Source organism: Acromyrmex echinatior, chromosome 4 (assembly GCF_024713525.1).
Source record: "Acromyrmex echinatior isolate Ae372 chromosome 4, ASM2471352v2, whole genome shotgun sequence".
Lineage (NCBI taxonomy): Eukaryota > Metazoa > Arthropoda > Insecta > Hymenoptera > Formicidae > Acromyrmex > Acromyrmex echinatior.
Window position 1 is genome coordinate 60,805 of NC_141855.1, and position 23,056 is coordinate 83,860.

Consider the following 23,056-nt stretch of genomic DNA (forward strand, 5'->3'; position numbering starts at 1 on the left):
TACATAATAATATACAAACCATATTTTTTCCAATTTTTTTAATTAATTTTTTTCAATTCATAATAATTTTCTCATAGGATCGATTACAATATGTATCTTGTAACAAGATAAAAATTATATCAATATATCTACAGGCTAGAATCGATTCTTACATTTGAGGCTGTCTTAAATCTTAAGAAGTCATAAGCCAATCAAAGGACTGTATTATAAGACACTTAAGACTTAAGACGGTCTTAAAGTGAACCACCTTTAGTGAATTTTACTCACTTTTGTAATTTTCATCTTATTCCAAGATACACAATTGATCTCCAGAGTGAGATTCGCTCTAAAAGTTTCAAAGAGTACGTGAACTTTGACTTTTTGTTGACTTTAAAATTTCTCTTATTCCTTCCTCGCCGTCAGAGCTTCACAATGTGAAGCGATATCAGCAGTACAGGCGATCGACAGGACAGGACTGGACACTGGACAGCGGTGACGCCAGTGACGCTGGTGACGCCAGTGACGCGATACGGCACTGCGATGGCGATCCAGTACTGAGTACAAGATGGCCGACGTGCCTTTGACCGTGTCGGTGTCGCTAACGGTAGGCCTGCCGACGCGAAACCAGCGAGACTGTGTTACCCCGCATCACTGAACGAGTTACGAGCCCCGCCGTGAGACAGAGACGCACCCCGGTCTCGGGGACGCTGCTAAATGGCTATCGTGGGATAAAGGATACGTGTACTTGGGTACGTATCCCGCGGGTGCGGGAAATGGGAATCGCGTGGGAGTCGGGACGCGCGATCGATTCATCGACGGTGGATCACGATCCACCTGTCAACGATCTACCTGGCGCGCACAAAGTGCGCGCGCGCGCACGCGCATGGACGGGCGTCCGTAAGTGAATTTCTCCTCGCGGCCCGCGGCTCGGGCTTTCTTTCTTTTCTCGTTATTATATTATTTTTTTAAATTCGCAAGCGGTACTTGAATCTCTATCTGCGATCGCGAGAGAAATAGAGAACACGGAAGAGGAGAATTCACGGATTTCCACGGCGCTCCGACGCGACGGAGCGCCCGTCACGTCGCGTCTCGATCTCGGCCTGCTCGTCGTACGCGTTTCTTAAACCGTTTCTTTTCGACTGTTGCAGTCCGTGCAGTCTTTGAGAAGTGCGAGGTACGGCCGCCCGAAAATACGCTCGAAAGGGACGTGACAAACGATGGAGAAGCGGCAGGAGGTGCTCGCCCCGTTTTCCTCCGGTGAGTCGTCTCTCGGCTTTCTCTCTGTCTGTCATAAGAGGATGTGTGGATGGGTGTTTGTTGTGTAGGCGTAAGTGCAGCGTAGGTACGCGGCGTGTATTTATACCTTATATGCCTCGTTTATTGACTTACATACAATGCATGATCAAAACATGTTGAAATGTATCATTTTAATATCAAATATTTCCGGAGAATAAGAGAGAGAAATTGACTCTGTGTGTGTGTGTGTGTGTGTGTGTGTCAAAAAGTTAGAATGTTTCCCCTGAATTCTTGAAAAATATCTCATGAAATATGAAAGTGTACGAAAATATTGAGGAAACTACCATACATTACATATATTATATATTTTCCTAGTATTTTCGTTTGTGATATTTTTCAAGAATAAGATGTTTGAAGTTTTACATATGGGGAAAAAAATATTTACTTTATTATCTTAAAATTCTAGCGATTTACATTTTAAACACTGATAAGGATAATCTAGTGATTACATAATCATAGTTTTAAAATACGTCTTTTGTTAAAACGTCTCTTACCAAGGAATAAATAAATATTATTGAATATAAATAAAATAGGAAAAGAAGTATTAATTATTTTGTTTTAGAAAATAAATTGACAAAGATTTTATTATATGAGTATTATAATGAACGTTGCATACATAAATATAAAAAGAAGGAACATCATAATGTGTATTGGAGTGAGATGCATTTTACGTACCAGTAAACTTGATGTGTCTTGTGTGGTACATATACATATATGTATCTATCATTGCTATTTATGTTGGACAGAAACAAAAGAATATTCTTGAGGTAATCAATACCATGTATAGTGAAGAGAGAGAGAGAGAGAGAGAGAGAGAGAGAGAGAGAGAGAAGTTATACTTTAAAATGTATGAAACACACATATTTTGTTATTTTTTTATCTCATGATAAATATTTAGGGAAGACATATATTAAAATAATGAAGAAAAACAAATTAAGAAAAACTAAATTGAAAAAAACAATTTTATACCAGAGTGTCATTAAGTATAATTATGTTCATACATCACTAATCAGCATGCTTTTATATTTTTTGAAAATATTTTAGGGATTGTTTAAACAACTGTAATAAAAAGTTTAGTTTGTTAAAATTGTATTCATATTATGCTTTGGCACGTCTGAGCAAAGTCAGCATCCTGCTGAGAGATCTAATTTGCGAATTCTCATCGGCGTTTAGCCTCGTTAAAACAAGATTAACGTTAAATGGCGTGGTAATGCGTTTACAGTGATAACCTGTTAAACGAAAATTCAACTCCGTGAGTATCTGATAATGGCAATAATATCAATTTTGCGCTTGACGTTCAACGTAATCAAAGTATAATACAGTTAGTTTTTCCGCAGCGCGATCGATTACGTGCTGTCGCACGCTTTTACGAAGAAAAGAATAGAAACGGAAAACGGAGGAATGCGAACATTGTGATGCCACTTGAAAGCCAGGAGATGCCGAAACTTTCTCCGGAAGCGCGGAAATCCATGCGCCGTTATTTCTTATTTATAGTGAGCAATTCCGTACATCGTCACCCACAAAATAATTATCGTTGAGTGCCGTAAGGTTTCCACGTGCAGACCAACATAAGTATCGCTGTATCGAATATTCTCACACACAATGAAGGAACGATCGTTACGGGCTACTTCAGTGAAAATCATTATACCGCCGGAATATTTAATAACGCCGATAATATCGACTCGGAGTCACTGCGGCCTACATTCAAATGCCAGCTGGAGCAACACAATCATGTCTCTCTGTGACATCCCCCTGGTAACCGATACCGTCGAAGAGTTGTTGTTTGTAACGCTGATTACTGCTATAATGAAACCCTTCCGTAATAAAATGATTGATTGAAAACTGAAAAGGCAAGATGGCCACATTGGAGATGTAATAGTAAAACAAACGAAAAAAATTGTTGAAAAGTAAATTAAAGTATTTTATTGCGTTGCTAGAAGCGCATACATAAATGTAGAGCTTGAATAATTAATACGAAATATTCATTTTAAGTAGAGATTTTATTTTAATGCAATCTTAATATGTATAAAGCTTAGTTACTTAAAAGATGTTTAAAAGGAGCTACAAAATGAAAAAAGCTTAATTAAAATATTTGGTATTAGCTATATCAGTTTTCTAATAGATATAAAAAGTTGTTGAAAAAGAATATCTAAACTGATAAATAAATAGTTTTCGATTATTAAATAGTAGTAGGTACATAATAATTTTTTATGGTATATATTTATATGATATTTCAAAGAGATAGTATAAAAGTTTTCAATACAAAATTGCATTTTATTAAAACATTGGTTTTTATGTGACTTAATTTATACGCAATTGAAGATTGGTGAACTCTAATAAATTTAGATTTATATTATAAATAGAAAACGCAAAAAACATTCTCTAATTATGTCTATTATGTATATAATTCATTGTTTTATTAATAATCAATTCATCACGATTTTCATTTAGTTATAATAATTTTTCATCTCTTTCTAGCTTCATTTTTAGAAAATTAGAAGCCAATTTAAATCAAAGTTATAGCAATATTGATGAAATTATCATTGCTTATAAAGACACTCGGTGTTTTAAATTCTCAACAGTTCCCAAAAAAGAAGACGGCCAGAAAAATTGTCCGAGAATAGAAGATTATCCGCAGAACCGTGTGAAAAGTTGTGTGGGAAGTGTATCTGAAGGTAGCTGGTAACTAAAGATTCATATTGAGCTACTTGGTGACACGCTCAGGGTGGAAAGATACAAATCTAACAAACACAGAGTGCTGATGTCGATGGCGCGAGCAGCGCGGCGGCGGTGGTAATAGCGGTGGTGGAGGAAAAGCGAGTTGAAGGTTGGCGGTGGTGATGGCGGATTACAGGGTCGCGGGGGTGTAGCGGAGGCAGCGGAGTGGTGCGCGCGGACCACTGGATCAATTCTCGCTCCGGGAGCTACACAGAGGGAAAAGCAACAGTCTGTCAGCCCCTTTCTACCCGGAAAAGTGTTCGGCTACGGTACGCTATTTCGTGCGCTTCTCGCGCCCGTCCCATTCGCCAAGGACAATGATAAATCCATCGCGAAGAGGAAAAACTCAAATTGGATCAAATCACACGCGAGCTGCGTGATGATGTCTCGATTAGATTCGTGAGAAATTCAACGCGGACGATCGCACGTAAAAGACATCGGCACAGTAATTAACGTCACAGAAATTACAGCGTGGATCCTGCTCGCGTCGGGATTGAGAATCGTGGTAGCTCAAATCGGACCAGTTAATAGTCTTAGTTAGCTTTACCATAACGTAAAGTTACATATGGAGTTACGATTCTCTGATTTAGTTTCTCACGAATATTTTAACTGCGATCGCATACTATTCGATCTGGACTCTGGAGAATTGTCTGATACCCTGTCTGAACAAGAAAAGATTTCTTTGTCATCCTTCGTCCGCTTCGACTTTCATTTCCAAGCGTCGCTGTGAGATCATGAGATCCTTAAAATTCAACTTGCGTTCGTGGTGCCCGATTTGGAATCCGGTTTGACCTTAACGTACTTGACGATGTTATCAGTCGAAGAACTCGTCCCAACGGACACATTGTAGGAATCGAGACAGTCCTCCTTCTGGACGCCGTTACGTTATCCCGTTCGTGTACTTAAGTGGAAAACGCAGATGCGAATTATTGCCGGCGGACAACACAATCTGACCTGATTTCCATTGAATATGCCTTTATGCGATATTTCGAGAACGGAGTGGAGTCTGAGATGAGGCCGTCGCGGGGGCCGGTGTGATTGTCGCGGAGTCGCCGTTTGTTCCCAGTCCCTCGAGTCAATAGAGAGGCGGCGCGAAGAGGACGTTTCGGTATCGGTTTTCCGGTATCGCGCTTCCGAACTCCCTCCGACTCCAACTCTCGACTTTCTGTATTATGTATATAGTATACGCCGCGTGAGGACACCGCTAGTAAACTTCTTTACCCGCATCTCCCCATCACTGTTAGTTTTTGCTATTAAACTATGAAAAACATGTCACTTTCTGTCTCTCATCTCTCGTCGCACACAGCTATAATTTAAATAGAGCAAGGTATTTGATAATGTAGAATTCTGCTTGTAACATGACGTTGAATTAATGAAGGAACTCACACACATACATACACTTTATCCAAAAGACACTCTGAGTACGTCCTTAAGCCTTTGGACATTTTTAGGATGTTTCTTGGAGTCTGTGCTGTATGGGAATGAAGCGGTGATAATGATGATGCCGATGTTCGATTTGTCAATAATTATTGTAACATAGACGCGACAATTGTATAACATGTTGACAGACGAGTGTCCGAACAGCGGCGAGGATAGCGAGGAGGATGTAATAACCGATTACCTTGGCTCATCGCACTCCGACTGCGATCGCGTGCTGCCTATCATTAATGGGGATTTACGCGGCCTGAGTTTGCACGGCGGCATAATTACGGATACCGGCTACAGCACCAAAGACAATACCGATAAAGCGCCGATCACCATGTCTGAGGGCGGCGATGAACAACAGCACCACCACCAACAGCAGCAGCAGCAGCAACAGCAGCAGCAACACCCGTTACTCGCACTCGGCACTAATATTATACAAGCCCAGCCTAATCCTCTAGTGCCCATCATTAGCGTTACGCCGCATTCGCCCGGTGTGGCCAAGAATTATCCGGTCCTAGGTAATTGGCTTTCATTTCACGTAATTGAATTTGAAGATTGAAGATACCAATTTATATACAGTTCTTATTTTATTTTCTAATGCATGATGATTCACGCAATATTCAAATTTATATAAGAGAATATAAATATAAATATCAAGATGTATATTTATAAAATTTAAATTAAAAGAACGTCAAAATTATAAAAAAGTTAAAACATAAGAGAAGAAATTAATAATACAATAATTATATTAGAACTCTCGAATTTTAAACAATACAAAAAGATAAATATAGTAAGCTAATGAGAGTCAGCAACGATATAACGGCGCAATTATTTAGTGAACAATCAATAATCAGATATTGGATTGATGTTTTCTTTATTTTGACTCTCCTTTTAAGTTTTAATATGTTCAACAAAGCTTTAGTACAATGCTTTATGTTCCGTGATGGTAAGGCATTTAAATTGTATACATCTATCACTCTAATAAGATTTTTTTTTAAATGTCAGATTAACAACGCTGCATCTTTGTCAATTTGCGAGTGACTTAAGCATTATGGACATGTGAGCTAATTATACTTGTATTATTCTTGCTGAGAAGGACTCTAAAGAGAGTCGAAACATTTAAAATAAAGAAGACATCAATTCAATATCTGATTATTGATTGTTTATTAAATAATTGCGCCGTTTATTGTTGCTGACTCTCATTAGCCTACTATATTTATCTTTTTATATTAGAAGAAATTAAAACATTAATAAACGTTCAATTCTTTAAATATTCTTCTTGCAGAGGAGAATTTGCAGCAACTGCACGAAATACACGATTGCATCCAGCGTATGCGAGAATTGACATTAAGATATACCTCCAACAACGCTCCACAAAGATTGTCCTCCTCCTGCCCATCCCTATGTCCGCTGACTTCGGCTGAGCTCGCGTCTCGATCCGGCAATCATCATCATCACGACACTGGTTCTGATCCTGATCTTGTCCTCGGTAATTGCTCCACAAACAGCTCCCCAACGCATTTCCCCTCAGCAGGTGGTCATGTCCGGTCGCAACAGGCGCAAGGTATAGATAGAAGACGCAGCTGGACTGGAGATCTGGGAGATCTAGAGGAGAACCGACACGGCCGACGCCGATATTCCTCCGGACAAAATCATCTGCAGGCCCAAAATATGGTTAATATTGCCTGTTACTTGTTAAAACCAGAGCACGATTCAATTTCGATGCTGAATTCATATTTTGATGCTGTGAATTTTGATGCTCGCCAAAAATATTATTGTATTCCCATTATTAAGAATATAGAAATTATCTCATGTCTGTAACATCGAAATCTGAACTCGTCGAAATTATATCGGTCTCAGATGCCCGATCATAATCATACTTTTTTTTCGCCTTACGATGGTAGCATGATTTTAGTTGCTTTGTTGTCTTGCATATTGCGCTTCTTGCCGAAGCCATCGCTTAACACGCAATCACGACGTATTCGTTTACTCATTTCAGCGACAACGCAGCATTAGTTTAAGTAGCCTAGACAGCGAAAACGAGATGGAATTAGATGGAAAATCATGTACCGGACCTGTAGGCGTAAGCAATCGAGCATGCAGGTCGCAAACGAGCACGCACTCATTGAACGAAGCTGATCTTGTACAGGTAATTTTCGAGATTCTTCGAAAGATGATTTCTCTTTTCGATATGCACGCGGAAACAAAGAATTACTACATACCAAATTTTTCTTTGACAGAACGAATATCAGAAGATAGTCACAAAAAGGAGTAGTCAGAGATTAGCAGAAAGTAGCAGTTTAATGCCAGGACTGACTTGTTCGCGTTTACCTCTTCAGAAATCCATATCGACGCCCTCGATTGTTACACCGCAGGTTCACGCGCATTTAACTGAAACCGGAACTCGGACAACACCTTCACTTGCAGCGTAAGTCCATTACGAATCATGAATGGAGATCACATAGCTAGATCAACGATAATGAAGAAATAGACTTATATGTTCTATTGTCTTTTATATAGAAACGCCACTTTCAAATAGTCGTTATCTAGCTTGCGATCTCATTATTAATTAGCACACAAAAAGCTATGCACACACACATATATATATATATATATTTTTTTATGCCGTGTACATTCATGTGTGTGTAAATACCCATGCATGTACACTTTCAAACGTATATATTTATATCTTGTCGATTTTTCAATCTTTCGCACAAGTAGAAACTCATTTTGAAAATGCAGACGCAGACGTACTCATGCATGAACACTTATAAGTAGTAGAATAAATCTCAGAGATATTTATATTTATAGATGCCTGAAACATTCTACATTAGATCTTTTAACTTATCTTACGACTGCTCGCGTATTATTGTATTGCAAGTCATATAAAATATACAATAGAAAGAAAAAGTCATATTAAAATAATAATCTTATAATAGCCATTCATATAGTTTGATATATATTTTGCCCAAAGAATATTGTGGCTTACATTATTAGTTATTGATGACGAATACAATTAATATCTTGCGTCTTTTATTTTATATGGGACAAAAGTAGTAATAATAACAGTGCACATCTGCTATTGATTTAAAAGCTTAATTTTATATATATTTTATCGATTACTTATGCCAATATAACTGTTTTTCTAATCGCGAGCAGTTTATTATTTCAAATATTATCGATGTGCATCGGATCATCTGAGAATATCCGAACTACAATTATTCATTATACACAATAGTTGCTTAGTTTGTGTTTGTACTTGAAAATTTGCTACAATCCTGCATGAAACAGCCGTCATGAAAGAAACGAAAAGGGTAGCGGGAGTGAGACAGAAACCGAAGATCTTCATACATCACACAGCCACGAATTCCATGAAGATAGAGAAGGAACTCCGAATGTCCAGATATCCCTTGACGAGCTTTTGACTGAGTGAGTACTCTGATGCCTTAAGTTCTTCATATTTAACCGAATTATTTATGATACTTCGAAAACCTTTTAATGTCTCTGATGGGAATGGTTTGTACCGGTTTACCAATCGATTGATTTTGTAACCAAAAATAGTCTGTAGTTACATTACAACTGCAAACTAAAGATGGACTCACATACATTTATTTGAAATAAATTTCTCTTTAGATATTAATTAAAATATGTATAGGCAGTTTAATGTTACTTAAGACTCACTAAACACAAAAATTATCGAAATATATAACAACGAAAATTACTATGTCACATGATTGTGCATGCAACACATTTTTAGCTCTGCACACAGAAATTACACCAGAACGTACCTTTATCTCACAATAAGCTATGACCAGATCGAAACGCTTCTATAGTGCATTGCTAATCATCTACAAAATGCAATTTAAAATATTTATTTTAGATTGTAAATTGAACAACGTTGGTTTATACACACACATATATATATATATATATATATATATATATGTATATATATATATATATATATATATTAATTTTTCAGTAGTACTGCATATGACGATCATCATTCCGAAAAGACAAGAAGAAAGCGCGGTTCTATTTTCTTCCGCAAAAAGAAGGTAAATCTAAAAAAAAAAGATTATTTGATAAAGATTATCTGATATTATCTGATAAAGAACTTTTCCGATGAACCATGCTGAAATCTTATTTCAGGATAAAAGCGGAAAGAAGACTAGTCAACAGCATCTGTGGGTAACGGTAGGAACTCAGGGAAGCTTATGTGATGTTTGTATGAAACATTCGACAAATAAACCTCTCCTTCATTGCGACAGTAAGAAAACCGTTATATTAAATTAAATAACGCACAATGCCGTAAATTAAATAACTCACAATTGCCGTAAATGTTATAATTAATTTTTTTTTAATTATATTTTACTTAATTTTTATAAAATCAGATTGCGGAACGTCGGTTCATCAAAGTCAGGGATGTAAGGATCAAGTAGTGTTGGAGTGCATCAAATCTAAGCATCACTCTGGCAAATTTGCAACAAAGTCTTTATCCAATGTTTCCATCTCGAGTAACAGCAGTGTCAACAAACGGGGTTCTACGACGTCGCTACCGCTACCAGCCTCATCCGGGAGCGGAAGGTAATAAACTTATACCGATAAAGATTATACATTTTTTTTTGCATTGGATCTGCGTATCTGTGGTTCAAGATTCGCACGCAAATAGCATGGCTGGGCTGAAACTCGGAGTTTATAACGAACTTTTTTTAACTATATGAAATGATTAATGAATAACTCATATCACTGTTTAATTTAATTGGCAATTATTGATGGATTAGAATTTACTCACTTCATATTTAGATATTTAGAGAATAAGAAAGAAGATTCGATAATTTATCAATTAAAAAAATTTTATATTTAATACATATAAATAGTATAAAACGAGATGGGGAAAATCTTAAACCAAATAAAATTTGTGCATCTGTTTATTACTCCGAGGCTTTGGCTGGCTCAGAAGCTTATTATTTCTGGTTAATTTCGCAGTTTAGCAACATCAATAGTACGGCAAGCTTTAGCGCGTTCAGCATCGCGCCGCTACATCTTGATATAATATTGTTTTTTTACATATATTATGTATTACTTTATACAGAATATACTATGCTCAGATACTACCTCAGCTAGCTTTCGGTTTGCTATTATTACATAAGTACACAAGCTACAAAGATAATACTAGCAGCTGATACTGTCGATAATTGCGTGATAATAAAAAGTTATCAAACTCATTGACGTAACTCCAAGAGTCATTTGATTTTAAATTTTAATTACATTACGTCGATTTAAAAAGAAAAAAAGGATTGTATATTTATTAATGAACAGAAATTCTTGCGTGTGGGAACGATTTGTTAAAGATAGGTATCGACGCGTAAAATCAAAAAGCATAAGAAAAGAATTAGCAAGAAACATGGAAATGAAGAAAAAACGGTTTAATAGGCGAAATGAAGTTGCCCTAATGCAGTATGTGCTTTTTCCTTCTCCCGTGCATTCCCTCTCGTGCAACCACGTGCAAACTGATCGATTGTACGACGATTAAAGGGAAATTAACAGCCACAAGAAAACCGTGTCAAGCTACAGCCCTTGGCGGCGAGTCGCCACTAAACTTGGAGTCAAGTAAGTCTCTGATATCTGATGTGTTCCTCTTGTATTCTGTCGAAAGCGTTCGTTTCTGTTCGTGTATCTCAAGCTGAATTTGGACCAAGTAAATGAGTGCAAACAAACACGAATCAACAACTTGCTTTCATGTAGCATTCGCATTCATTGAAACAAGTTATTTATTCACATTTGTTCGCGATCTTTTGCTTAATCTGGATCCAGCTTTACAACGCGTCTAGGAAAGACGCGCGTTTCTCGTTTCTCGATTTTTTTCTCGCACACATGTATACACACATACACATACATGCATATTGTCCAGCAACGGCAATCGACTTCTGCCGTCTTGTCTTATTTACCTGGAAGAGACATCATCTTGCCCTGCCTATGCTTCTGATCTTGTGCTTGCTTCTATGATTTGTGCCCATTCAATAATATGTGTTACCTCTTGTCATTGTAATCTTCGCCTAAATTGTAGCGCGTAAGTCGCGAGCATTAATCCGTAAGGTAATTTTTCCACAAGTAATTACACATCGAACAATATATTATCACAGTAGATACATGTTCATGACATGTTACCAATTTCTATCTCTCCTTTCTACTTTACACCTCCGCCCTTTCAACGATAGTTTGTCACGTTTCTTTCTCTTGTCGTTCCCACCTTCGTTTCTCAATGTGTCACGAGATTTCGTATCCGAATTCTCATCATAGACAATCATATTCTCGTAATTTGTAAAGTTTTGGGTCGGGTCTGGATTAAGATTTAACAAAAATATAAAACGGGTGCTGTTCTTCGAGTCTCCCGTAATGCCTCATATAGCGTGATTCCGTGTTCTTGATTGCTTGGAAAAGTTTAAGTAAAGTTAAGTTAGGACACAATAGGAGCGGAGAGAAAACAAGTGGTTGCATCTATGACGCATGTACCACCCGACCTGAACTCGGAGTTTCCGACTCTTGCAGATTAGTGCTCATCTGCGAATGGCTTTTTGCTATATATTAATATCAAAGATTTTTTATCTTTCTGAATTTATCTTACAATTAGACCGCTAGTTTTATTGGCCATGCATTGCAACGAACGACATTGATTACGTAATGAGAATTAGATGAAGATTCATATATGCTTAAATGAAGATATATAATATCGTCTGCAAGGTTTGTATAGAAAAGATGCTGAGAAAATACTAAAATTTTTAAATATTTTAAAACACATCATAATCCGCAGTCTTTTTAAAAGGCCGGCATCTCAGTACATTAATTTCAAGAGTCTTTCAAGCTGAAGTTCAATCTTAACATTGTGTGCCTTGTTTAAGGGAGAATAAAACTTTTCTTTATTAATCATAAATTGTGCTTTATGAAACAAAGCTATATCTTTCTTTCAGTCAAACGATAAACGAAGAAAAAGATGCCGAGAGCGGGCAACATCGTGATCTTCTGAGGTTTGTAAATGTATCTTTTCTCTTTTCTTTTTTTCTTAGATATTGTAATAAAGTTGAATCCGCTTTTAATCAAGATAGACATACTATGTATATCGTAACGCCGTAAACAAAAAATTAAATAAAGTGACTTATTTCAGTGGATGGGAAGAATTTGACTTTGGGGACGATGCTCATCAGTTCACGGTGGCAGATCTCGAGGAATTAGATCCTGAGCTGACATTGGGAAAGGAGGAGCCCGATTCTTGGAGCTCCGCGATCGGACGTAATATCGCATTACGTCTCGTCGATCATTGCGACCGCGAAGTGAAGAGACAGGAACATATATACGAATTCGTGCTCACGGAGAAACATCATTGTTTGGTGTTGCTCGCCATGGAGAAGATCTTCGCGGAGGGATTGCGACGACATTTTCGTCTGGGCCAGCCAGATCTCAAGCGCATGTTTCCCCGACTACGGGATTTGATCGATATCCATCTGCGGTTTCTGCGGTTGCTGCAAAAACGGCAGAGTGCTAATCCCGTGGTTTCTACGATCGCCGACATTCTAGTTGAGCAATTCTCGAACGACAATGCGCAACGCATGAAAAGTGCGTATGGAGAATTTTGCAGTCGTCATCGGGACGCTGTCGAAGTGTACAAGTATTACTTGCGTAACGATCCTCGCTTCGCCCGTTTCGTTCGTCACTGTCAGGTAAGTTTTAGTAATGAATAACTACCAAATGACCAATGTAGATTCAAATGGTTCGATTTATTAAATGAAATAATTTATATCCTTAGACGAATCCTTTGTTGAAAAAGAAAGGTATACCTGAATGCATACTTTTCGTTACTCAACGTTTGACGAAGTATCCGTTGCTGATCGAGCCGCTCATTAAAACTGGTATTGCACAAGAGGAAAGTGAAGATTTACGTAAAGCACTGATCCTTGTTAAAGAGATTTTAGCTGATGTAGATGCTTGTGTAGCCGACAAAGAGCGAGAAGATAGAAAATTAGAAATATACAATAAGTAAGTTTCGACTTTTTTTTTCTTTTGATTATTCTTTATTTCCTGCGTGGTTAATTTTTCGAAAGATATTACTATAAATATTAATGTTTTTATAGGATCGACGCGAAGTCATTCGCGACGTATCGTGGTACTAAATTCAAGAAGTCGGATATAATTAATAGAATTCTGAAGTTCGAGGGCACTGCATACTTAATGCAAGGTCGTGGCAAAATGACTGCCATTGTAGTGGTCGTTCTCTCAGACATATTGTTTTTCTTGGCTGAGAGAGATCAGAAATACGCGTTCTTCGTGCCTGACAATAAAGCGGGTATAGTATCATTGCAGAAACTGCTGGTTCGCGAGAAGGCTCGTCAAGAATCTAGCATTTATTTAATAAGCAGTAACCCAGCCGAACCAGAAATGTTCGAACTAAAGATTCAGAAGCCAAAGGACAAACAATTATGGATACAGGCTATTCGGTCGGCGGTCGAGGCTTGCCCACAAGATCCCGAAAACGAAACCGACACGCTGACTGAAAATAATAATGAATTGCGAGATACTCGCGCCTCCTCGATTTCGCTAGTCTCCAGTGAAGAGAAGCAACGTATTGCTAAGATTAAGGAATCACATATACTTAGAATCGTCGGTATGTTCTTTTAGCTCTTTTCAACGTTTTCGTAACTTCTAATATCGTTTTGCTTTTTCTAATGTATTCAAATAAACAATTGTGTTGTCTCAGGCGAATTGCGAAAGAAAGATGCAGAGCAAGCGCTACTGTTTGAAGAGAAGATGAACTTGCAAATGCGACTCTTACAAGCGGCGAATGTTTGGAGCGGGAACGAAAGCGATAACGAGAGAATTGAGAAGCCTGAGAAAGAAGGTGCCGATTATACCCGGTTGGTACACAATGAAGGAACTGATACTACTCAATTATGGCAAGAAGTTAGTCATCATCCAATTAATATCATCTCATCCAATGAATATTATTTATAAATTAAATTATTGTGGATTCTTAATTTATAAATCAGCGGATTAATAAAATTAAATTTTATATTGGATACAGGTGGTCGTGGCCGTGCAAGAAGCGACACGTCTCGCTAGCTCGTTGTCGTTCAGCGCGGGCGGCGCTACTCTGTCACGAAGCTTGAGTTCCGCCGGCGAACGCCACAGTGAAGCTTACATTCCACCAGCTCTTTGCGTTCCTCGAAGGGCCGAAACATTTGCCGGTTTTGATCATAATAAAGTACGTATAAACGAACAATTAAATGTCAAATAATCGTATAAAATAATATTTGATTTTTAGGAAAGATATCCACGTGATTCGAACACGACACATACCGTAATTCCCGTTCCGAAGCTGTGTGAGTTACCCAAAGAAAATACCGACGAGAAAGGCGGTCAAGAATTGGAGACAAACAAGGATCAGCAATGGGCGGCAATACGTTTGTCTCATCATGTTTATACATTACTCTGTATAATAAGTAATCAAATGACAACGATCGATAGCCTGCAAGCACAATTGGCTGCTTGTAAAGAGGGCAAACCATCCAATAGCCGACCGAATCCGAATCGTCAATTGGAAGAACTTCGGAACTTGCAGGATCAGCTTTGCCGGGAAAAAGCAGCGTTTCGTGCTGCATCTCAACAGGAGAAGACTCAGTTGGAGGAGGAACGAACTGAATTGACGCGACAAAGAGAGCAATTGGCTGCGGACCAGCGGGATGTAACGCAACAACGGGATCAGTTGTATCGACGACTCGAAGCATTGGAGCGACAGGGCGTAACGCTGGTCGGAAGTTCCACAACCGGCTCGACAATGATTCACCTATCTCACGTAACGCAAAACGCCGAAATGCAAAGCGCACGTAATAAAGCACAACCCGAAGCTAAACGCATCCCTCTAAATCTGATTAGCGCGACGAATCAGCAGAAAGTACAGAGTAATTTGCCGGTTAAGCAACAGTTACCACTGAAACTTGCCAGTGGAAGTAACAATAACACAAGGTAGAACTAGCTCATTCTACTCTAAACATCGCAAACGTTTATCTTTTAGTTGACAAGTAATAATCTTATGTTTTGTCGTATCTATGATCGACAGAAGCGGTAGTACTACGAGCAATAATAGTCCGGATCGACACTCCAGGGCAGGCAGCAGTCCTGCGATCGTCACCGGATCGTCTGCCTATTCGTCACCAGAGCTTGGAAACAGCCATCATCATGGAATTGGCGGAAATCATACACATTTGTCGAATCGCTCACTTCGCATTACTCGCTCACCGCCCGACACTCCGTACGTACATCAGCAGGCACAACAGCAGCAGCAGCAGCAGCAGCGAAGTACGGAGCCGCAATCGCAACAACAACAGCAGCAGCAGCAGCAACCACCGCCAGAGGAGGAGGTGATCTTCTTCTGACGATTCTTTCGATTCGGTCGCAAACATTCGTCTCGTTCATCGCGCGCCAGTGCCGCCACTACCGGCACGACTACACCGACTTTAACACCGGCTCCGTCACCGCGCAATCAGTCGAGGAGCAGCCAACAGTCTCGCAGCCGCGTTAAATCTTTCTGATTTTCGACATAAATTTCTTGCAACGATGATTAATCTAGTTGCTGCTTCACACCATACACTCTTTCGTATGTTTCTCCTACTATTTCGCATTTTCTTCTATCGCTCAATCTTTCCTCACTACAGGTTTGATAGTCTTACAAGAATGCACTTAAGGCTATTTCACAAAATCGTAACGTAATACGATACTCCATCTTGTCCACACAATAACACTATCGTCAATAAATGCGAGTAGTTAGTTTCGATATAGCTGGGAGACGAAAGAGATGTAATACTTTATTACGTTCCAACTGCTATAACTGACGGCAATAATCATTTTTATGCCAAATCTCGCGAAATTCTATTACCTTGATGAGAGGAATATATTAAGAATAAAATTTTGAAGAAAAAATTTTATTTAAAAATAAATTAAGAATGCAATTTTTATTAGAAGTGATTGAAGTAAAAAAAAAAGAAAAAAGAGAAAGAAAGAGAAAAGAATATTAACGGCCGGCTTAGCAAAGTAAATCAGCCGATCTTGTTGAATTCTTGCTCGTTATGTTATCAAGCCGACTGACAGTTTTAGAAACAAGATTTTAGATTAATCTTTTAAACAAACATGTTGCTGCGCTTGCTGAAATGCAAGGTAGAGAGAGAGAGAGAGAGAGAGAGAGAGAGAGAGAGAGAGAGAGAGAGATATTTCAAAGAATGTGTATACATATATATACTTTTTCATAAGCATACGTATGTGCATGTGTACGTGTGTGCGTGTATACGTGTGTGCGTGCGCGCGGTGTGTGTGTGTGAGAGAGAGAGAGAGAGAGAGAGAGCACAATTGGGCATGAATGAAAAAGTAAATCGTGTGTCTATGTTTGTGCGCGTGCGTGCGTAAATGATGCGACTCTCGTGCATTACATATCTAGCCTATGTAAACGTACGAACGAATCTCTATTATGAATGATAGAGCGAATCCGCGATAGTTATTCTTATATCGTAACTATTGCAATATTTTAATACATGCTAAAGACAGATAGGATACTTATCATTAACAATTATGAATTATCGTCATTTTATCAGTATATGTGCCAAGCCACTGGTCAAAATCGATGACATTTCAGTTCCCAAAACATTTGCTTTACACATTCTGTTCTTCACGAATATAAGTCGTATGCGATACACCCGCGATTCTTTCCCACGAATGAATTGTAATGGAAGGATTTCATATTTGACATTTCGTTTCGGGATTATTCACTGCCATTATTGTTTTTTCTTCTCATATTATTGTCTACAATCTATCTTATTTATTGCATTATGTAAGATCGAAATGATGAAAGCTCGTGCGAACCCACATGAAACAGTACGCGAAAGCGAGAGGGTCCGTTACACGAGAATCGTAACGAACTTTCATCCCGCTCGTTGCAAGAATTCGCGTCGGTTTTCACGATTTTGCATCTCATGCATTGTATCTAATATATTTTATTTGTACGTCACACTTATGATCAACGAAAGAAAAAGTTCTTGAGTATTGAATGGAAAATGAGGATTTTTTTAAATCCTAGTACGATCATACTGCACGTTGGGTTACCGATTCATTCTGTAATAGCACAGAAAGCTAGTATATATAATATTTAGCATATCTTAGAAAAAAGTCGTTACGACAATGCGTCGAACATTCTTTCGGATTCAGATTCGAAAATGGAAAGGACAGTTGTGCGACAAACGTGTTATATGTAATATATTGTATTGAAATGTAATTGTTAATATGATTCTAAATTATGAATTTCTAAACTCGATAAATGGTTAGTCATAATGTACATTCTTTAGCATATAAAGACTGACGTGCAATATGATCGGATTGCAAGACAAAGGGCTGTTGAGGCACAGTGGACAAAGAAGAGTCTAATGAATTAGCCTCGTTAAGGAAACTTAAGTAATAATCTAATAATACTATACAAGTTCGTCTCAATCAATCACGGTGACAATAGATCTTAAAAAAGTATTCCGTAAGATACATATGTTGAGTTATGTGAGGGAAAAAGGGAAAAAAGTAAAAAAATAACATAAGCGACTGTATTACAAATCTACTACTATTGTTTACTATCTACTGCAATACCGAGCGTGTGACAAGCTCGCGAGGTGATATTTTACGCGAGGTGATTGTAGCTGTTATAGCGTCCTCCGCGGATGAGTGTTCGACTTCAGCGCATATATATATATATACGCATATAGATGATGTACTATCTACAGCGTGACTAGCCGGATAAAAAAAGTTGTAAAAAAATTGAAATTTTATATCGACTCGAGAAAACTAAAAAGGATTAATCCTTTTTGGAGAAAACAATCTTTCTGTACGCTTGTAGGTTGCTTGTATTCTAAAAGACATGATGCAATGGAACAATCAGCAAGTTGATGTCGTAGTGTACGATCAATGAAGTGCCGCAATTTTCTGTCTCCATCGACTGATATATCTGTAATAAATAAATGAAGTCGCACACAATCTCGCGGATATCCCAATAACACGCGAAGAATCAAATCGGCGATAGCTGAGGAATAGCGCGACGGCCTACGCGCGTTTCGTGGCGTTTTGTATCTTTTTTTTTTTTTCTAATATAACGTCACGTGGCGTCGCAATGTTTGAGAAAGGATATATATCTATAAAGATGATATATAAAGAAATATTATATATATATGAAGTTATAGTAACGCGGTTTTCCACGTTTTAGTGAATCTTTACGTCCCCGATGCTCATGGGAAGTATTTTTGTACGTTTACTCTGTACCTATACTACCGTTTCGCTCTAAAACTATATCTACTGTTATCATTGTGATACTCGCTACTGCGATCGTCTTTTGAATCGTTAATTGTAATATTACATAATGTGTAATAAGCGGGCGTGTGTTTGGTTATTGATACGCTCATAGATTGGCGATAGGAGTCTCCTTGAATTTTGATGATTTTCAAACGCAGAGACTGTAAACGACTATCAATTGTTATCATTATTTGGTTGACTATCCTCTATCACGAGTACTAATTGCTTGATACAAACTTTCTCTATGACGATTGCCAATGTCGTCTGTTTTATTAATTCTAATCTTGCTGTGGTAAAAGGAAATCGTTTCCTTACAAGTCGCGTGCGACTCCTACGGTTTGTCTTATTCTTTTCTTCCATGTCCATTAATTCAATGTATCCACAATTACATGTGATTTACATTCCTTAGCATTTATACCACGAAACCCGTGGCTACATTTTTTTAATCGATATATGACTCGCCGTTGAATAATCGCATAAACAAATAATACCTATTTATTATAAATGTACATACAACTGTTATTGTAATAAAGAAGAATGTGAGGGAAATATACAATTATGACACTTTGTTCATTGTTCCAATTCCACTATGATACAATTACTTTTCCGCATTAATATTTTTTCCTAAATGTTTATTTTAATAGGGTTTAGTTCTGTGATGCCGATCACGGTCAGTTCCAATTTTAGTTAACAACTTATGACTTGAATTTTGCTGTATCGACGATTCCGTTTGTCGCCAAATATTGACAATGCCTTTCTCACCAACTGTCACCAAGCTTCCACTCTGCGAAAATACGAGGTGATTATTGATTCAAGTTGAAGTAATTTTTTAATTTAGAATTTACCTTCTCATGCATCCAGCTGTCCCGTACTGTTTGTTTATTCCCTACAATTTCGTAATATGTTTCCAAACGATTGTTCTTAATATTCAAGCATCTTAGATTTTCTCTGAAAAAATATGTTATGTCATTATAAATCTAAGAAAAAAATTGTTTTGAATAATGCATTACACTTATATTGCAAATTAATACCCTTTAACTGTGCTGGAACCCGCTAACACGAATGGTTGTCCAAAAGCATTAGTGGTATGGAATCTTACCAAGTAACAATTATCAGGATCATCATTCTGTAAATAGAATTCTTTAATTATTTTATAATAAAAGCGATAAACAGTGATAATGATAGAAAAACCATGCATACTTGTGATACAGCTAAATCATTACGCGCAAATGTTGCATATGCACTAGCACCTTCACATTCCCATAACTGTAACGTTTGTGTATGTGTCGTACACCATAGAGAATCATTAGTTAACCAACCCAATCTGTCCTAAAAAAAAAAGCTATTTGATTAAAAAGATGTTCTTTATATATTGTACAGAATTAAGTTGATTGTCTTACCACTGATGATTCGGTATTTAAAGAACAAGTTAAGGCCAAATCTTCTGAGGATTGTGTCAGGTCAAATATATTCATCAAACCATCTGTACTACCAGATGCCAAAACATTCCGCTTGGAAGGATGAAAGGTCAGACAAGTTATATCATCCATATGCGATTCCCAATATCCACCAAGGAGATTGTTTTTATTTTCTAGTTTTGAATTACTTTGCCTTATGTCCCAAAACAGAATAAATGCATCTCCACTCGTGTGCTCTGTCCCACCAACTATGAGCCTTTCATCATAGCTAAGATCAAAGCTAGCCAAAGGCTTTATTTTGCCATTTTCTGTATTATCTATAATGTTAAGACAAAAACAGTTAAGACGTAATTATTTAAAACGTTTATCGATGAAAACTTATGTTTATGATTTTTAGAGCTGACAGTTACCTTTAAATTCTGCCACAGCCTTTCCCTTAGCACGCAAATCACATGCTGTAATTAATCCATCATTGGTTGCGATATATAATACATTTTTAGAAGTAGGACTGAACTTAATTCCTACAATAGATGATTGATTATGATCTAGTGTAATCATTCGATTCAAGGATTCGCCGACAGAATATATTATGCAAGAGTGATCTGACAATGCTGCTCCAATCCTAAATTCTGGCTCACTATACATACAAACAAACAATAGTTTATATGACAAAATAAAATTAATACATATAATTTTAGGCAATATATAATGAGATCATTTCATATCATATCTAAGTGTAAAACAATAAATAAATGCTCTAAATTGGCAATAACAAAGTTTTGGTCTTAAACAAAAATATTATAAATGTAACTGAAAATATATATTATTGAACATATAAATAATTTAAATTTAAAAAAACATTTATAGAAAATATCATACATGCAACAAACATGTTAAACAAAAAATTATATTTTACTGTAATCAAATAATTAGAACATATACAATAGTGTTTCATATTACAAAAAATGCAAATTAGTTTTGTGTCATTGACAAAATTTATTTAAAAAATGGATTGTTTTGATCATACAATAAATATTAATTTTCTTAGATCACATATATATATATATATATATATATATATAATAGAAACATATTTAGGGTAGATGTGTTATACTTTTGCACAGATTTGACATTAAATGTTCTAATTAAATAAAGTCTATTTTTGCGACTCACTAGTGTACACTGTACTTAAATTAAAACAGTATAGATATATATAAAGTTTGGGCGAAAACAAGATAAGTGCAGTGATAAAAGACTTATAAGGAAATATAAAATTTGCCTTTGGGTTCCACAGACGGATAATATGTAGTCATTCTGATCGAGTGACACTTTTTCTTCCAGTGACAGCGTCAAATCGACCTTCTTGTTGACCCTATCATTGTCTTGTCGGCACAATTCCGCGTCGTTTTCGACATTTAATTTTTTCAAAGACTCAACTATTCTCGACATATTCTCTGCATTCAAAATTACAACTGATTCAAAAGAACACAGAAACCAGATACTAGAACAAAATTTAAAATTAAATGAGGTTAAATCAAAACACACACTACACACGCACCTCAAGCCATCTTTTCCTTTACAATGATCGCGTTCGGTAGACTCAACTAAAGTCAATAAAGTCACTAAAGCTATGTTCCAAAAACTTCCTCTCTGAGGAAAATTTTATTCGAAATATATAGTACATGTAACGTATACTGTAGCATCTTCCTCAGAGAGAAAGTTTTGGAACGTAGCCTAGATTTTTAAAATATTTCAAATCCATTTTGATGTAAAATGGCCTTTTCAAATTTATGCATTTGCATATACGTACTTTATTTGATAAAATAAAGCTGTCAAGTATATACATAAATATTTTTTAATTGTAATTAGTTTATTTATAATCCAAAGATATGTATGAATGCTTAATTTATGTATTATTTAATTTATACAGGTATTTAATACAGATATTTGTTATAAAAGTTTAATACACGAAAGTGCACGAAAAGATATGTAAGTACAATTTAAAAAATGAATCACCAATTATCATGCTTGAAATTGTGTACTAATTGTGTGCTAAGGCACTATGAGTTCGCATCCGCCATTTTTAGTTTTTTTTTCACTCTTTTGCTTTTTTCCTCAACCCTTCTTTCTTTCTCCCTCCCTCCTCTCTCTCTCTCTCCACTCCGCTGATAAACTAAGGCTGTGGTCAGCTCGCAAAGTCTCGCTACAAATGCGTTTGATGGACCAATTAGAAGAAAAAATTTTACAAATTGACTTATCAAAAAACGCTTTAAATTCTTTCTATTTGTAACAATACATTGACTATACCCTAAGAAAATTGAAGAGAGAACCAAGAGTGGGGAAGGGACTAAAAACGGCGGTTGCGAATACCAATATAGTGCTCTACTGTGTGCACTTCGGCCATTTTGACGCGACATTTCTGAAATCAATTGCGAAACTTAAAAAATCTAGTGACTTTAGATTCAACTATTGCGGATCCGTGAGCACTCGCTACTATTGATGTATTCTTCTAGATTCATCCAACAATTAAGTGAGAGCTCGCTGTTATTGACGTATTCTTTTAGATCACCCAATCAGCATTTTAGATCTGGAAAAATATATCAATAGCAACGAGCGCTCACTCAACTGTTGAGTACACTGAACGCAGCCATTGGGTGCATTCAGAAGTTAGAATGACAATCGCTCACTGAGCGCTCAGTGAGTTCTTTCGTTTGATTGGTCTATTAATATCTAATGAAATGTCCCAATCAGATGCGATCTTAAAAATACGTGTAACTACATTCCTAGCCAGCTAAAATTATCGTTAAAAAGTTATAGGCCCGTACATGGTACAAGAATATAAGGTATTTCGT

General features: G+C 37.0%; 2 protein-coding genes across 6 annotated transcripts; one reads left to right on the forward strand and one right to left on the reverse strand.

The window, feature by feature from the left end:
• Positions 1 to 532: 532 nt before the first annotated feature.
• On the forward strand, positions 533 to 19,342 carry cyst (rho guanine nucleotide exchange factor 18 cysts). 5 transcript variants are annotated; one of them, XM_011058713.2, is made up of 19 exons: positions 533 to 728; positions 1,128 to 1,236; positions 5,562 to 5,936; positions 6,704 to 7,092; positions 7,418 to 7,567; positions 7,659 to 7,846; positions 8,710 to 8,847; positions 9,401 to 9,476; positions 9,571 to 9,688; positions 9,813 to 10,005; positions 10,957 to 11,031; positions 12,390 to 12,446; positions 12,584 to 13,136; positions 13,223 to 13,452; positions 13,548 to 14,077; positions 14,171 to 14,373; positions 14,495 to 14,674; positions 14,735 to 15,435; positions 15,530 to 19,342. In XM_011058713.2, exons 2-19 carry the CDS (start codon positions 1,197 to 1,199, stop codon positions 15,843 to 15,845), a joined length of 4,512 nt encoding a protein of 1,503 aa, XP_011057015.1. In that variant the 5' UTR covers positions 533 to 728; positions 1,128 to 1,196; the 3' UTR covers positions 15,846 to 19,342. The 5 variants fall into 5 exon arrangements, with proteins under 5 accessions (XP_011057015.1, XP_011057016.1, XP_011057017.1 ...); XM_011058714.2 differs by having other exon boundaries at positions 9,404 to 9,476; XM_011058715.2 differs by lacking the exon at positions 10,957 to 11,031.
• Positions 19,256 to 21,904, reverse strand: LOC105147589 (WD repeat-containing protein 89). Its single transcript, XM_011058712.2, has 8 exons — positions 21,763 to 21,904; positions 21,484 to 21,705; positions 20,615 to 20,841; positions 20,187 to 20,521; positions 19,987 to 20,115; positions 19,818 to 19,912; positions 19,632 to 19,734; positions 19,256 to 19,570 (listed from the first exon to the last, which is right to left on the reverse strand). The coding sequence occupies exons 2-8, from the start codon at positions 21,651 to 21,653 to the stop codon at positions 19,424 to 19,426; spliced, it is 1,206 nt and encodes a 401-aa protein (XP_011057014.2). The 5' UTR covers positions 21,654 to 21,705; positions 21,763 to 21,904; the 3' UTR covers positions 19,256 to 19,423.
• Between the last annotated feature and the right edge of the window lie 1,152 nt (positions 21,905 to 23,056).

What these genes read in the sequence shown, in the direction of transcription:
- LOC105147589 (XM_011058712.2), bottom strand. Translation starts at nt 21,653, where the DNA reads ATGTCGAGAATAGTTGAGTCTTTGAAAAAATTAAATGTCGAAAACGAC. An exon ending in TCCGTCTGTGGAACCCAAAG is followed by an intron (nt 20,842 to 21,483) that starts GCAAATTTTATA and finishes TTGTATGTATAG; the next exon opens with TGAGCCAGAATTTAGGATTG. An exon ending in TAAATACCGAATCATCAGTG is followed by an intron (nt 20,116 to 20,186) that starts GTAAGACAATCA and finishes TTTTTTTTTTAG; the next exon opens with GACAGATTGGGTTGGTTAAC.
- cyst (XM_011058713.2), top strand. Translation starts at nt 1,197, where the DNA reads ATGGAGAAGCGGCAGGAGGTGCTCGCCCCGTTTTCCTCCG. An exon ending in CTTGACGAGCTTTTGACTGA is followed by an intron (nt 8,848 to 9,400) that starts GTGAGTACTCTG and finishes TTAATTTTTCAG; the next exon opens with TAGTACTGCATATGACGATC. An exon ending in GCCACTAAACTTGGAGTCAA is followed by an intron (nt 11,032 to 12,389) that starts GTAAGTCTCTGA and finishes TCTTTCTTTCAG; the next exon opens with TCAAACGATAAACGAAGAAA.